This window comes from Macrobrachium rosenbergii, chromosome 13 (genome assembly GCF_040412425.1).
Source record: "Macrobrachium rosenbergii isolate ZJJX-2024 chromosome 13, ASM4041242v1, whole genome shotgun sequence".
Taxonomy (NCBI): domain Eukaryota; kingdom Metazoa; phylum Arthropoda; class Malacostraca; order Decapoda; family Palaemonidae; genus Macrobrachium; species Macrobrachium rosenbergii.
In genome coordinates, this window is record NC_089753.1 from 37,283,913 (window position 1) to 37,300,865 (window position 16,953).

The 16,953-nt window shown below is 39.0% G+C and overlaps 2 protein-coding genes across 7 annotated transcripts in view; one reads left to right on the forward strand and one right to left on the reverse strand.

Moving 5' to 3' along the window:
- Positions 1–16,953, forward strand: part of LOC136844587 (large neutral amino acids transporter small subunit 1) — a 232,219-nt gene that overhangs the window by 166,463 nt on the left and 48,803 nt on the right. The gene's annotated exons all lie outside the window — the stretch shown is intronic.
- On the reverse strand, positions 9,112–15,088 carry LOC136844564 (protein PIF-like). Its single transcript, XM_067113839.1, has 3 exons — positions 14,970–15,088; positions 12,118–12,184; positions 9,112–11,039 (listed from the first exon to the last, which is right to left on the reverse strand). The coding sequence occupies exons 1-3, from the start codon at positions 15,086–15,088 to the stop codon at positions 10,128–10,130; spliced, it is 1,098 nt and encodes a 365-aa protein (XP_066969940.1). The 3' UTR covers positions 9,112–10,127.

Below are 16,953 nucleotides of genomic sequence, written 5' to 3' on the forward strand. Positions count from 1 at the left end.
GAAATTGTGTAAAGGAAACGAAGCTATGTAACGAAAAGAAGTCCGTGAACGCCTTAGAAAGAAAACAGTCATATAAGACGACACCGATGAAAAGGAAACCGCGAAGTGGAGAGTGGGAATGGAAAAAAAAAAAGAAACACGGGGTCTAAGAAAAGAAGATAAGCCCGGAGGCATCTGAAGAGAATGAGAAAGTGTCTCGAAGGTCTTTAAAAAAATATATTGGTTTGGGAGCAGATACATCTTCTGGGTCAGTCACACAGTTCTCTTGTTGTTATGTGTATTTATTTTTTTATTATTTTTTTTTATCTAAGTCCTCTTTTATTCTTAACCATTATGAACAACAAAGACTTGATACACACCGTAAAATGTATGTTTGTTTTCGTGCGTTTATCTCTCTCTCTCTATCTCTCTCTCCCCTGATATGAACTAATTTTAACGTCACGTAATTGGCCTGTTATTGAATTCCGAGATATTTTCACGCCTTGTTATTGTAATTAACTCATTAAAAGTTGATAAAATCCAAGGGTCAGACAGATTGGACCCATAACAGAGTTCAACCATGACAGATATTACCGCGTCGCCTTCTGTGTTTACATAACATTAACAAAAATAAATTGGCCCCGTAATCATTGCATAACTGCCCTTGCATATTATGTAACTTTTGTCCTCCACTATATGCCACTTTTAATAGGTTCGACTCTCTCTCTCTCTCTCTCTCTCTCTCTCTCTCTCTCTCTCTCTTTTTTTTTTTTTTTTTTTGAAACCGGAAAAAATTCCTTTGTTCTCTTGTCTCTGTTGCAATTCCTTTACTTTCATACTTTTCCGATCATTATATCCTTCATTCTCACTTATGTTTTCTATCTTGCATCCCTGTTGGGAATAAAATAAAAACCTTAAGAAGAATCCAAAAAGATTCCGACCTATTTTTGGCTATTATTTCGCTTTGCCGTTTTTCTAAGCGGGGAACCGAGTAGAAGAATTAAGTACCACTAGCGCCATCTGTTGTTCAGGTCATCTACAGTGCTTTTGTTTGGACCTCGCGCCGTTTCACGATCTGTCCGAGCTATTGTTTTGGAAGTCCATTGTCCGCGGGGCTATTGTTGCGAAAGGTAATGAATGAGGTATGAGGGTGATGTGGCTATTTAGTTTTTTTTTAGTAGTCTTTTTTTTATATTGCCTTTTGTTATACTTCCATGTGTAAGGTACTGAATGATTTAGAGTTACCTGATGTGCTTCCCTTATGGAACCTGGAAAACGAGAGGAGATTCACTTTAACATAAAAGCTCTTGAAAGAATGCTGAATGCTTTAGTAAAAGCAACGGAAAATGCCTCGTGCCTCTGTTTTGAGTTGAAGCAAAAGCAGTGATATGCCCATCGTAGGCACCTCAAAATCAACACCGTTCTGTGATGGGTTGAAGCATTTAAAAGAATGTAATATGCATCTTAAACATATAGAAAAGTGAGACATGCCTCTGTGTAGGCTGAAAGCAGCTAAAATGATAAAGCATCTTATTCCTATATGTAATATTATTTATGGCAGTTTTAATTCCATCAGAGATTAAATCACTTTGAGTTTATAATTTGCTTTTTCATTCATTCTCATCATAGCACTGAATGACCCTATGGGGCTCAGTGCTATATGTACCATTCCTATGTAAAAACGCACACTACTGTCCTCTCTGTCCAGAGGTTCCGGGTTGCAAATTCCTGAGATGTATGCTAGTATTGCACCAGCCCCGGTTTTTTTGCCATGCCCCTACGTTAGGTTAGGTTAGGTTAGGTTGGGTTGGGTTAGGTTACGGCACAATAGTACTACTTGTGCAGTTTGGGCGTGGGAAACATAATGAGATTATTTTCAAGAAAATTCTCTGGTTGGTTTTTAAGATATGGCGTCCAGCTTTTTTCAGGGATAGGTCCCGGTACTCGGTTACATCTCGGGAAAATGCGACCGAGTTGGATTATCTAGCTTATTTGGAATGCTTTAGGCATGTTACGTTAAATCCAATCGTGCCTTTGTTGACCCAAGCCGTGAATTATGTACCTTCTCTAACCATCTCATCCCGAAAGATGTACCGTTTGGCTCCCTTCCCTCCCCCCCGCCTCCCCTTCTCCATGAGGAGTGGAAAGGCTTGTGTGTATGTGTATGTGTGTGTGTGTGTTATGTAACTATCAGAGCCTCTTAAATGCAATGATAACTTGATAAACATTGAGGTATGGGTATCCCGTATCCTTTGCAGTTCATCTTGCGTTTTTATCTCGGAATTGGTCAGCATCTCAGATGCCACGGCAGTAATAGGGTGAAGCAGATGCTGGCATCAGAAATAAGAGGAAGAGGAGAAGGAGGAGGAGGAGGAGGAGGAGGAGGAGATGAAACGGGAGACAGAAAGAAGACGGGTGACAGCATATGGAGACCGATGGGGCGGAGACGGGTTTGAGTCGGTCACTGACCTTCGCAATGAAAGCGATTGCATCTCGGGTTGGTCTTAAAAATATGCCAAGTGGACATCCTCTCCCCCTTCCCCCCTCCCCTTTCCAATGCCGTTAACTAGTTCTCCTTATTCTCGTCCCTTCTTGTTATTCATTCCCTCTCTTCCATCTGTCCAATCCCTTTTTATCATCCCCTCTCTTCTATCTCTGTCACTATCAAGTTTATTTTCCTTCTCTTGCATCACGCTCGCCATGGAGTACTTAAGACAAGGCTTCTCCGGTCCTTATATTTCACTGGGGAAAAACCTGTTTGCAAAGATAAGAATCATCGTATGCAGAGGAACGAGGGGCACTTTCTCCAGCAGGGAATCCTTATATAGGACTCTGTCCCCAACCGAGGTGTCTTTCTAGTTTTCCTGGTTGTACACGTTTTAGGAAATTGTAGAAAGAAGAGTTCATATTCTGATACTAGGAAGGACAAGTGATAATAATATGTAATTAATAGAACAAGTTGCTTATTTAAATTAAAGACTCGACTTTCGTTTATTTATTAGATTTTCCCTTACGAGCTCTCTTGCTGAATTTAAAGAAATCTTACAAAATGATCAAATAGAAAGCTTAAATAACAAAATAACAATATTATTGACTTACTTATGCTAGCATTCTTTCATTTATTGCGTAGAGACCTTGCGAAATGAAGGGGAGAGAAAAGTAAGAGCACATACAAACCAGACGGTATTCTGTTACAATCAGGAATATTGATGCCAGGGCAGTTCCCTTGAATTCATGACGCTACCAGTCATGTAAGTCAACAAGGATACTTGTCTCAAACGAAGACCATTTAATTCTCTCTCTCTCTCTCTCTCTCTCTCTCTCTCTCTCTCTCTCTCTGACTCTCTCTACATGACCATTGCGAGGACAACTAATAGAAGCATTCAAAATACTGAAGGGTATAACGAAAACCAGACAAGAAATAATTGGATGTAAACTAGAACTGAAGAGATACAACACACATTGTGGGAACTACTTTACATACAAGATATGTGACCCATGGAAGAAACTGCCACCAGAAGTTGTACATAGCAACACTGTGGAGGACGAGTTTAAAAGAAAGCTAGACAGAATCTTTAGAACACTGTGAATGAACAGTAAAACTTGCTCCTAGAGATAAGTGAGGCCATGATGTCTCCTCGGATGGACTAATAAGTCTTTGAGACATCCTGATCCTTGTAACTCTCTCTTCTCTGGTTGGTTTTTAAGATATGGCGTCCAGCTTTTTTCAGGGATAGGTCCCGGTACTCGGTTACATCTCGGGAAAATGCGACCGAGTTGGATTATCTAGCTTATTTGGAATGCTTTAGGCATGTTACGTTAAATCCAATCGTGCCTTTGTTGACCCAAGCCGTGAATTATGTACCTTCTCTAACCATCTCATCCCGAAAGATGTACCGTTTGGCTCCTTCCCTCCCCCCCTCCCCTTCTCCATGAGGAGTGGAAAGGCTTGTGTGTATGTGTATGTGTGTGTGTGTGTTATGTAACTATCAGAGCCTCTTAAATGCAATGATAACTTGATAAACATTGAGGTATGGGTATCCCGTATCCTTTGCAGTTCATCTTGCGTTTTTATCTCGGAATTGGTCAGCATCTCAGATGCCACGGCAGTAATAGGGTGAAGCAGATGCTGGCATCAGAAATAAGAGGAAGAGGAGAAGGAGGAGGAGGAGGAGGAGGAGGAGGAGATGAAACGGGAGACAGAAAGAAGACGGGTGACAGCATATGGAGACCGATGGGGCGGAGACGGGTTTGAGTCGGTCACTGACCTTCGCAATGAAAGCGATTGCATCTCGGGTTGGTCTTAAAAATATGCCAAGTGGACATCCCTCTCCCCCCTTCCCCCCCCCTCCCCTTTCCAATGCCGTTAACTAGTTCTCCTTATTCTCGTCCCTTCTTGTTATTCATTCCCCTCTCTTCCATCTGTCCAATCCCTTTTTATCATCCCCTCTCTTCTATCTCTGTCACTATCAAGTTTATTTTCCTTCTCTTGCATCACGCTCGCCATGGAGTACTTAAGACAAGGCTTCTCCGGTCCTTATATTTCACTGGGGAAAACCTGTTTGCAAAGATAAGAATCATCGTATGCAGAGGAACGAGGGGCACTTTCTCCAGCAGGGAATCCTTATATAGGACTCTGTCCCCAACCGAGGTGTCTTTCTAGTTTTCCTGGTTGTACACGTTTTAGGAAATTGTAGAAAGAAGAGTTCATATTCTGATACTAGGAAGGACAAGTGATAATAATATGTAATTAATAGAACAAGTTGCTTATTTAAATTAAAGACTCGACTTTCGTTTATTTATTAGATTTTCCCTTACGAGCTCTCTTGCTGAATTTAAAGAAATCTTACAAAATGATCAAATAGAAAGCTTAAATAACAAAATAACAATATTATTGACTTACTTATGCTAGCATTCTTTCATTTATTGCGTAGAGACCTTGCGAAATGAAGGGGAGAGAAAAGTAAGAGCACATACAAACCAGACGGTATTCTGTTACAATCAGGAATATTGATGCCAGGGCAGTTCCCTTGAATTCATGACGCTACCAGTCATGTAAGTCAACAAGGATACTTGTCTCAAACGAAGACCATTTAATTCTCTCTCTCTCTCTCTCTCTCTCTCTCTCTCTCTCTCTCTCTCTCTCTCTCTCTCTCTACATGACCATTGCGAGGACAACTAATAGAAGCATTCAAAATACTGAAGGGTATAACGAAAACCAGACAAGAAATAATTGGATGTAAACTAGAACTGAAGAGATACAACACACATTGTGGGAACTACTTTACATACAAGATATGTGACCCATGGAAGAAACTGCCACCAGAAGTTGTACATAGCAACACTGTGGAGGACGAGTTTAAAAGAAAGCTAGACAGAATCTTTAGAACACTGTGAATGAACAGTAAAACTTGCTCCTAGAGATAAGTGAGGCCATGATGTCTCCTCGGATGGACTAATAAGTCTTTGAGACATCCTGATCCTTGTAACTCTCTCTCTCTCTCTCTCTCTCTCTCTCTCTCTCTCTCTCTCTCTCTCTCTCTCTCTCTCTCTCTCTCTCTCTCTCTGTCAGGTCATAGAAAGTTTACTGTGGAAAGAAGGGTGGAATTTCAGAGGGGGGAAGGATTAGAAACTAAATAGAGAATTTTCGGTAAACTGAAGGTCAAGACTCACAATGTCGAGAGAGAGAGAGAGAGTTGAATACAATAAGACTGAGTGAATACAAATCTGAAGCAAACGATTTCAAATCAGTCAAAAACTTGGAACCAAAAGATTCGGGGCGTCGTTGCTCCTGCAAGTAAATTACATTGGATAAGCATTCCTCCACGACTGAGGCCATTGTCACCGGAATATTTATTCTGTTGCAAGCCACGCACGTCGCCAAAATGCTTTTTGGAGATATATCAGAATTTATGATTTCATTTTCTGTGCCTCATATAGAGGAGAGAGAGAGAGAGGTTGATTGCGGGTTGGCGCCTTGGGTGGGTGGGGTGATTGGGGGTTGAGTTGACTGTTGTTGGATAAACTCTAAGGGATCTGAACGGTTGTTTTGGAATATGTAGTTTTTTTATGTTATTTTGATTGCGGTAAATTTAATTTTGTACATGCATCTATATATTTTACTGGCAGAATGCCATATATATATATATATATATATATATATATATATATATATATATATATATATATATATATATATATATATGTATGTATGTATGTATATATATATAGTATTTTACAAATATATTATAATTGTTTCCTCTTACTTTTTGTTACAAGAAGCTTATCTATATCGCCATAGTTGGATATGGTTAAATGAACATTCGTAAATATATATACATATATGTGTATACATATGTGTATGTGTATATATATATATGTATATGTATATATATATATATATATATATATATATATATATATATATAACTTAGAGAATTTCGAAGTTTCTTTCTTACTGATATCTCTGATAAAATTTGGAAGGTCAGATATCACTGTTGTGGCAAAACTTTTGCCGTCCAGTGGTTATGCTGTTAAAGAAAGTGTGTCCTAGTAGAAAGTTACTCCATTTACAAACTCATTCATCTGTATCGTGTATTTTCTTTCGTATTTTTGTGAGAATATGTAATCCCATAATAATGTGTTTATTACTTCTGTTTCTAAGTTTATGGATATATATAGCATGAAGAAATAATACTTTTTCGACAAGTAATTGGTGTAATTTTTTATTAAAGGTCAACTCCGTAGGGGGGGGGTATTGCCGTCAGTGCACCTCATGCGGTGCACTGTAGGCATTACTTAAGGTTCTATGCAGCGTGCCTTCGGCCCCTAGGTGCAACCCCTTTCGTTCCAATTACTGTACCTCCTTTCATATTCTCTTTCTTCCATCTTACTTTCCACCCTCTCCTAACAATTGATTCATAGTGCAACTGCTTTGAGGTTTTCCTCCTGTTACACCTTTCAAACTCTTACTGTCAATTTCCGTTTCAGCGCTGAATGACTTCATAGGTTCCCAGTGCTTGGCCTTTGGCCTAAATTCTATATTCATTCAGTTAAAGGTCAAGTAGTATGGTAATTATAGTTCTGGCCGCCGAACGACGCGCTCTTTCCAACACCACCAGCTTCTCTGGGGAGTCCTTTATTAGCTGTATAATCTACTGCTCAGTGAATTCAGACCAGATAAAAAGGACTCCACGGGTTTGCCGAAATCTCTCTCTCTCTCTCTCTCTCTCTCTCTCTCTCTCTCTCTCTCTCTCTCTCTCTCTCTCTGATTTCTCCTCAGGGGAACCGAAATTTCGCAGGCCACAGAGCTGATAAAGACCGAGAGAAGAAAAAGAAGAAGAAGAGGACTGGGAGAGGGAGAGTGACGAAGTCAGTCACGGGAAGGCGGAAGCGTTCTCGAGGAAAAGAGATAATGCCTTTCGTATTTCCCGCCTGGAAACGATGCGTGTCTTATCTCGGCCGCTGGGAGGAGAGAGAGAGAAAGAAGAATAAGTATTTTCTTCTATTCATTTTTTACTAATGGCCACTGAAATATCAGTGAAACGGTTATGAAAATTCAGAGAGAGAGAGAGAGAGAGAGAGAGAGAGAGAGAGAGAGGGAGAGAGAGAGAGGAAAAGGATAATCAAACAGGGTATTCTTACAGACACTTCATTCGTACAACCACTGACACACTTGTGAAAAGGTTGCAAATGTGCATCGTTTGTGTGAATGTGTATGTGTATATGTGAGAGAGAGAGAGAGAGAGAGAGAGAGAGAGAGAGAGAGAGAGAGAGCAAAAAAGGTAGAAATAAGCAGACAAGGCGAAAGAGGATGTATGGTCAGAAAACGGAGTTTTGTGTTCAAAAAGAGGAACTGTAATCAAGTCTAAATTTTCAGGATAAGGTGGAATTATAAATGGTCAAGAAAAGAGGGGAAAGAGTGGAGGGGGAAGAAATGGTGAAAAGAGCCTGAATAATATGTACCTGAGAGGGAAAATGCAGTGAGAAGACATTACGGTTGGTTGAAAATGAGTGTAAAAAATAGGAACGATTAAATATTTGTGGAGGATACAGGAAAGGAAGCGGTCAGAGGGAAGATAACTAGATTTGCAAAGAATGAATTGACATACGGAGAAAACGCAGAGGTGAAAGAATAAAAGAAGGAAGAAAAGCAAATGCTAAAACTCTGGGACTGATAAAGCGTGACTTCGGTGTTCAAGTATTTATTTTCAATGAACGTTCGCTTTCATTCCAACCCCATTTGGCCCGTAGGGGGTTAGTGCCGTCAGTGCACCTCACGGGGTGCACAGTAGGCATTACGAAAGGTTCTTCTTAGCTGTAACTCCGCTCATTCCTTTTACTGTACCTCCATTCATATTTCTCCCATCTTGCTATCCACCCCCTCCTAACAATATTTCATAGTGCAACTGCGAGGTTTTCCTCCTGTTACATCTTTCAAACCTACCTACTGTCAATTTCCTTTCCAGCGCTGAATGACCTCATAGGTTCCAGTGCTTGCCCTTTGGCCTAAACTCTATATTCCATTCCATTCCCATTTGCCGCAAATTTTAGTCATGAAGGTTTATTTTTGCCGTTACGATAAACCGTCCATTTGCGGAAGTGTTGTGTGAACCCCAGATAACAATTATTATTCGTCAGACAAGTGTTTCGTTGTGGAAATTCCCGGTCGTTTGAAACACAGAAACGCCTGAATCATTTCAGAGTACTGACTCGCCAGCTGTAAATCTAAAACTTCTTTTTTTTTTTTAATCGTTCACGAGAACTGATGAGCTCTTTGGATACACAGCTTCATTTGTTTCTCAAATTCTAATCCCCAGCATTGCCTGCCGTCCTCCGAAATTCTGCAGTACCATATTTTTTTTCTGTATATTAGCAGCTTCTCTGCAAAAGTATTCTGGATTGTGATCCCTTCTTACTTATATATGTATATGCACACACGCACACACACATATATATATGTGTGTGTGTGTGTAATGTGTATACACACATATATACACATATATCAGATTGGCAGATTCGCTCGTTAGAGAACTCTTCAAAATAGCAAATCAGTGACAATAAATTGAATCCTCTTGTCAGACGCACCACTGACTATGACTTCTCTCTCTCTCTCTCTCTCTCTCTCTCTCTCTCTCTCTCTCTCTCTCTCTCTCTCTCTCTCTCTCTCTTCCTGCAATTAGAGTAATCTCTTTCATATTATCACGGTAGTTAGCCATCCGTAACTAGAAAGCTATGGCGAATTTGCTGTCACCAGGCGACATGGCAGTTCAAAGACGCGCAGTCATATATGTTATGTTTATTCTGTATCTATCTATCTGTATCTAATTCTGCATTGGTAGCAAGAGGCTTCCACACTGAGGAACCTGGTGCTAGTGGTCCCCAAACTGAGCATATTAAGGAACGCTATGGGAGCCCTTCGTAAGAACCTTAGTATGATTCTGTTGTCCTAAGCTGTGAAGGGGTGCTCTGGGCTGTTAATCGAGCGTTTATGAGCTAAAAAAAAAAAAAAAAAAAAAAAAAAAAAAAAAAAAAAAAAAAAAAAGAGAGAGAGAGAGACTTGTGATCAGTACTTCGTTCAGATGTACACCGCCATTCCCCCTCCCCCCGTCCCCCAGCCCCCAGCTGTTCTCCCTCCTACTTTCAGTGTGTCCCAATCGTCGTAATGATTCAGCCCCATCAACACATGTGTTTGTTGTTGTGGACGAAATGGCAAATGGCCAATTGCCTTTTGTAAGCTGTCATCGCTGTAATGCATGTCGATCTGGCAAGCCTCAGCCCCATTAGCATATCAGAATGTGTGTGTGTGTGTGTGTGTTGCAAGGGGTGTATTCTTGATGTCTCTTTGGCATGAGAATGATCCCTGTTTTGTTATGTATTTGTTTCAATTTTATCTTCATTGTAGAGCCTTAAAGTTTTTAGAATTTGTGTGAGTGAGCTTAGTACATGTTGTTCCTTTCTCTGCAAATATTGACCAGCAAGACTTTTGGTGATGTAACGCCAGGTTTTGGAACAACGAAATCACCTTTCATTTAATTCGAATAATCATGAAATTTTTACAGAATTTTACATAATACTTTATAGTTACTGCATACTTGCTTCCTGATAGTAACAGTGATGGTACATGTAGTTATAAGCCCTAAGCCAGGTTAGGTTAAGGAGAGTTGTCTGAGCTGCTGTGCTTTACAATCGGTGTCACATTTTGAACTTTTCATCATGCTCCTTGTAGAGTCGCCATTGTCATCATGCTCCTTGTAGAGATCGCCGTTGTCATCATGCCCCTTGTAGAGATCGCCGTTGTCATCATGCTCCTTGTAGAGATCGCCGTTGTCATCATGCTCCTTGTAGAGATCGCCGTTGTCATCATGCCCCTTGTAGAGATCGCCGTTGTCATCATGCTCCTTGTAGAGATCGCCGTTGTCATCATGCTCCTTGTAGAGATCGCCGTTGTCATCATGCTCCTTGTAGAGATCGCCATTGCCATCATGCTCCTTGTAGAGATCGCCATTGTCATCATGCTCCTTGTAGAGATCGCCGTTGTCATCATGCCCCTTGTAGAGATCGCCGTTGTCATCATGCTCCTTGTAGAGATCGCCGTTGTCATCATGCTCCTTGTAGAGATCGCCGTTGTCATCATGCCCCTTGTAGAGATCGCCGTTGTCATCATGCTCCTTGTAGAGATCGCCGTTGTCATCATGCTCCTTGTAGAGATCGCCGTTGTCATCATGCTCCTTGTAGAGATCGCCATTGTCATCATGCTCCTTGTAGAGATCGCCATTGTCATCATGCTCCTTGTAGAGATCACCGTGGTCATCATGCCCCTTGTAGAGATCGCCATTGCCATCATGCCCCTTGTAGAGATCGCCGTTGTCATCATGCTCCTTGTAGAGATCGCCGTTGTCATCATGCTCCTTGTAGAGATCGCCGTTGTCATCATGCTCCTTGTAGAGATCGCCGTTGTCATCATGCTCCTTGTAGAGATCGCCGTTGCCATCATGCCCCTTGTAGAGATCGCCGTTGTCATCATGCTCCTTGTAGAGATCGCCGTTGTCATCATGCTCCTTGTAGAGATCGCCAGTGTCATCATCCTTAACTTATATTAGGGCAGCTACTTTTTTCAGCTCACTTAATTTTTTATTTAGGATTTCCACTTTTTTTTTATTTTAATTATCCTGAAAATTGCTATCAGAATCCGTCAGTTAGGCTAATTTTTTGTTGGGGTGGGGTGGGTTCGCTGAAATGATTTTCAGTCAGTGTACAGTAATCTAAATTTTCAGTTAATTCTCGTGAAAAATGATGACTGTCCTGGTCTCAAGTTTTCCTATTTTCCAAACCGAGGACATCGAGGTCTGCAAAATTTTCATCTAAGGAGAATAAATTTTACCGTTTTCTTAATCGAGGGAGAATATTTTCCCAACGTTACCTCTCAATCGAGGGAAGTATTTTCCCCGATATTTTTCAATCGAGGAGAATATTTTCCCCAGGATATTTTTCAATCAGGAGAATATTTTCCCCAAGTTATTTTTCAATCAAGGAGAATATTTCCCCAAGTTATTTTTCAATCAAGTAAAATATTTTCCCCAAGTTATTTTTCAATCAAGGAGAATATTTTCCCCAAGTTATTTTTCACTCAAGGAGAATATTTTCCCCAAGTTATGTTACAATCGTTGGAGAATGTTTTCCCCGAGTTATTTTTCAATCAAGAATATTTTCCCAAAGTTATTTTTCAATCAAGGAGAATAGCCTGACAATGGAAGAAAATTACTTTAAGAGAAGAAAATCATTTTAAGCGAGATATTTCTGTGAAGAGGAATCATTTTTAACTTAGCGAGAAAATTCATTTCTACCAGAAAACTTTAATGAAGTCGAATACTTTAGCAAGAACTTTTTCACCCGAAGACAGTCATTTTAATTTTTTTTTTTCATTGAGGTGAAAAACTTTTACAGAAAATTTGTGCATTCGAGGATAACTGTTTTTTTTTTATTGTTTTTTTTTAATGACACTCATTTTCATAAAAAAATTTTCATTCTACAATTTTTTTTTACTAACCCAGATTTTGAAAATGAAAATTATTTTCATCAGGTTTTAAAAATGATCGTAATTTTTAGCACATTTTTGAAAACGAGGATGATTTATACCACATTTTTAACAACAATTTCTACCAAAATAACTTGATGGAGGAGATTAATTTTTACTAACAATTTTCTTCAAAAGAAAAAAAAAATAGATATAGCATTTCACTAAAACTGCGAATTACGCGAACGATTAATATTTTTGTTTACACGGAAGCCGAGCTGGTGGGGGGATTCCGTCGTACGTGTCGGTAGCTTTTAATTTGTTTTCGTCATCCGATTAGGCCAAAAGAACCGAACTGTATGCTGATAGGCGTCGCTGTCGAATTTATGCATTTATGAACTCTATTTTCATTTCAGAGAGACAGGTCGTGTCGGCTCTCATTTTAAATAGTTATTTTCCATGCTGATTGTTCCTTGTGAAAGTTTAATCCATTTGAATAATAATAATAATAATAATAATAATAATAATAATAATAATAATAATAATAATAATAATAATAATAAAGCGAAACGTTTCACTTTAGCATTTGTATATTTTTTCGTTTTACAGCTTAACTCTATTTCTTATTGTTAAAATGAAATTCATGGCTGTTTTGTCCATATCCTTCTGTGAGTAACAAATATGTCATTCTATATGTCTGTCGATATGACAAAACAATTTTCCGCTTAAGTGTGTGCTCCTGTTGTAAAAATGTATTGCGAGTGAAACTGAGCTTTTTACAAAATAATTCTCTCTCTCTCTCTCTCTCTCTCTCTCTCTCTCTCTCTCTCTCTCTCTCTCTCTCTCTCTCTCTCTCTCATTTGAGTAAGTGGTTGTCGTTACTGACTTTTTATTTATGCATCTGATTCAATAAGGGAAGTATGAGAAATATTCTTGACTACCTGGTATATAAATTTTGCTCTATTGAGATGGCTTTGCCTGCCCTCCCCCAGATCTTAAAAACCACTGAGGCTAGAGGGCTGCAAATTGGTATGTTGATCATCCACCCTCCAATCATCACACATACCAGATTGCAGCCCTGTATCGTCAGCAGTTTTTATTTTATTTAAGGTTAAAATTGGCCATACTCGTGCTTCTGGCAACAATATAGGATATACCACCACCGGCCAGTGGTTAAAGTTTCATGGGCCGCGGCTCATGCAGCATTATACCGAGACCACCGAAAGATAGGTCCATTTTCGTTGGCCTTGATTATACGCTGTAGCGGCTATACAGAAAACTTGATTGCGCCGAAGAACTTCGGTGCATTTATTACTTGTTTTTACTGAGATTAATTTTCATCTTACGATCGTAATTTTTTGTGAATTGCTTTTTTATAATTTTTTTTTTTATTTCGAAGTTTAAACTTACATGATCACGCGTTAATCGCCTTAATGGTTATTTGGCAAAAACTCGTCCGCTAATAGTATTAGTGTGTCTGTGTCGGTATGTATGTTTTCATATGCAACTCTAAATATCTGTTTTCCTTTTTTGTATATTTTTCTAAATATCTGTGTTTATATCGAAATATTTTTTATTGTATGTTATTTATTTGTATGATTCGTGCTCTCCATTCCATCGCACATGAGCTGATGAAAAGCGATTACGCGTCTCTCTCTCTCTCTCTCTCTCTCTCTCTCTCTCTCTCTCTCTCTCTCTCTCTCTCTCTCTCTCTCTCACACACACACACCTTTAGTAACATATCGCCTGTTAATGATGTTTAGATATTCATTCCTTTCATTTACTCCGTTCATTACCGCTCGATCATTCCCTGATTCCTGGAATGAATGAGAGGGAACCGAATCTTATATTACAATCCCAGGAGAGGCGGACGGCGCGGCGGGTTCATTGATACTTCTGACATGTCTCGACCTTCTGTTAAAGTTGGTTGGCCTCTCTAGGGAGATATTCCTGCTGTCGGGAAAAAGATGGAAAAATTTTATAGAAATAAGAGAGATTTAGTGGCGTAAGATAGAGAATAACATGGGCAGGAGACTCACATTGAAAGTGTGGCTAAGGCTAAGCTAACATATAATTGACTGTTGCGAAACAGCAGTGCTGTTGATAAGAATAGCACCTAATGTGGCTTAAGGAAATTCAGAGCAACTCATCCATGTGCAAACAGGTGTAACATCTGTCCATTTTCTTGTGACTTCAAGATATGATAAGTGACTATAACTATTATTATCATTTAGTAAACATAATGAAATATAATGACGGTCAAGACAAAAATGTACGTATCAAATATATATCAGTGCTTAGACTTTATCGCTTTATTTCGCAAATTCTTAGTTCTCATACGATTGCTAGCCTTTGAGCCCCAAAATTTCAGTTGACCCCCTTTTGACCCCCCAGGAATTTATCGATACCTTCCATTGTCTCATCGACTCCCAGGGGTCGATGCCGACCCCTCTTCTAGAGAGAGAAGATTGAAAAATTATGTTATATTGAGTGAAGGAAGAAGGAGAGAGAGAGAGAGAGAGAGAGAGAGAGAGAGAGAGAGAGAGAGAGAGAGAGAGAGAGAACCTGATTTATAATGAAACTGTGTTGGAAGTAAATGTTTAATTACGACTATAAAAGACAGATTATAAAAAACGAATATGTTTTCAGTTATATATATATATATATATATATATATATATATATATATATATATATACATACATATATATGTGTGTGTGTGTGTTTGTGTGCATTTGTGAATGTGCAATACTCCATACGTTCACACTGATCTTTATCCATACTTTCAGACGTCCCTTCATATTCGCATATATGCCACATAATTAAAGCAGATCCTACGTAATTGTCTGATGATGAGCACCCTTCCCACATGGACGAAAAAGACCCCCCTCCCCCCCCAAAAAAAAAACGAACCCACTGCGATGTTTTATGAGTGAATAGAGGGTTGAAATTAGGGCTCCGAAATTCCAGTCACTTGTTGCCATGGAAACGGCGTGTTTGTGGGGAGGGAGGAGGGGGGCGGGGGAGGACGGGGCATCCATCGTCTGCAGCATCATCATCATCATCATCATCATCATCATTTCTCCCACACATCGAGATTTCAGGACTGGGCGTTTGATGCCAGTGATGCTCGGTGAACTGCAAATGTAGGGTATCTTATAGTTGTATTATGTGTATTTAGCATTAACAGCAAGACGGTCATAGGCTATACGCGCCCACGTATGTACATGCATACATACATACATATATATATATATATATATATATATATATATATATATATATATATATATATATATATATATATACATATGTGTGTGTGTGTATGTATGTGTGTGTGCATATGTAAGATAGATTGTGAATATGGGTTTACATAATTGCATACAAGTAAACTGACGATTTTTTTCGATAGATGTTGGTGTAATTTCAACATCTGCACAAGCACAGGCGGATACATCATTGTATGCGTTTGAAAATGTGGCAGCATGTGATGTGTCTTACGATGCAAATTGTAAGCAGCATTAAAGGCCTCTTACCGACTCCCTATGGCTAATATCTGCAGCTCTTTCCGTCTTTTACGTGTCGTCTGCCATCTTTCTTCCCACCTTGCTGCCCAGCGTCTTAAAAATGCCCTTACCCGAATTTTATTGATATCGTGTGTCGAGGACCACATTCGTTTAGATACCAGTCACACATATAAATCAGTGAATCAGTCTCCTCTCGTTCGAAAACAAATCAGTCTAGCCAGCCTAGTGAGAATTAAGAAATATGATTCCAACAGGGGATTCTTTGCCCACTGACAGGTTTATGGCATGCAACGGAGAGTCTTGTCTCTTTTTGTAGTATATCATAATAGTTTTAAATAATGATATTGATGGCAATACTGAGAAAGCGATTTTGACCCTGATTTCGTCATTATAAAAATGTTAGAAAGTCTTGTAGTTGCGTATCACAATAACTTGTCATTCATCTTCGCCGTATTCAGCAGCGACACTGAATGTCGTATATAAACACTAAACTTCGAGTTGCTATTATTCCTTCTGGTCCTGCGTAGGCAAATTGTGTAACCTTACTATACTGATTTGTACCCTGAATACATACTACACAAATATTTGCAAGTACCCAGTACTTGTACCATGAATAACTGTCTTACATACATACCCAAATAGCCAAAGTACTTGTGGCATCTTTTTGGTTCTTTTCGGTGTAAATTGGGAGACGAGCGAAAAGTATAAAAATAGTGACCCTTTTTAGTTCCGGAGTCCCCTAGAGATGTCTCTGCCATATGGTCCTTAGAGAGACCGGAATCACTTAGCTGCTTCCTCCAAGAGTGCGGAATAGCTGTTGAGAGATTGTTTCAGAAGTGGCAAAACTTTATGGATATATATGTATATATACACACATATATACCTATATTTATTCATATATTTACACACACACACATGCACACATATATATAATATATATATATTTATATATAAAATAAAGACCGAGGGTTCCTAAAAAAAATATCGTGTGAATTTTTTTTAGTACAATAAAAAAAAGATGCATACACAATCATATACCTCAGGAAACAGCAATGCATGAATGTGTGCATGTATGCATTAAGTGTATGTGTATGTATATATATATATATATATATATATATATATATATATATACATATACCTATATATATATATATATATATATATATATATATATATATATATATATATATATATATGAAAATAAGAAGGCCCATAAAACACTATTTAAACGTTGAAACCATATATTTCGGGCACTTGTTTCTGTGCCCCTGTTCACTGGTAGAATATGGACAGGTGGAAAGTTACAATGGTATATATACAAAAACATGAAGGTGTGGCCTTAGGCCTCCGATGTTAAGGAGGTGGCGATTCTTAAGAAGGAGGAGAATGACCAAATTCCCTAGTGGTTTTTGGTCTCATTAGCTCCGT

What these genes read in the sequence shown, in the direction of transcription:
- LOC136844564 (XM_067113839.1), bottom strand. Translation starts at nt 15,088, where the DNA reads ATGTGTGGGAGAAATGATGATGATGATGATGATGATGATGATGCTGCA. An exon ending in CGCCGTTTCCATGGCAACAA is followed by an intron (nt 12,185 to 14,969) that starts GTGACTGGAATT and finishes TTTCTTTTGAAG; the next exon opens with AAAATTGTTAGTAAAAATTA. An exon ending in AAATTGTTGTTAAAAATGTG is followed by an intron (nt 11,040 to 12,117) that starts GTATAAATCATC and finishes GATCTCTACAAG; the next exon opens with GAGCATGATGACAACGGCGA.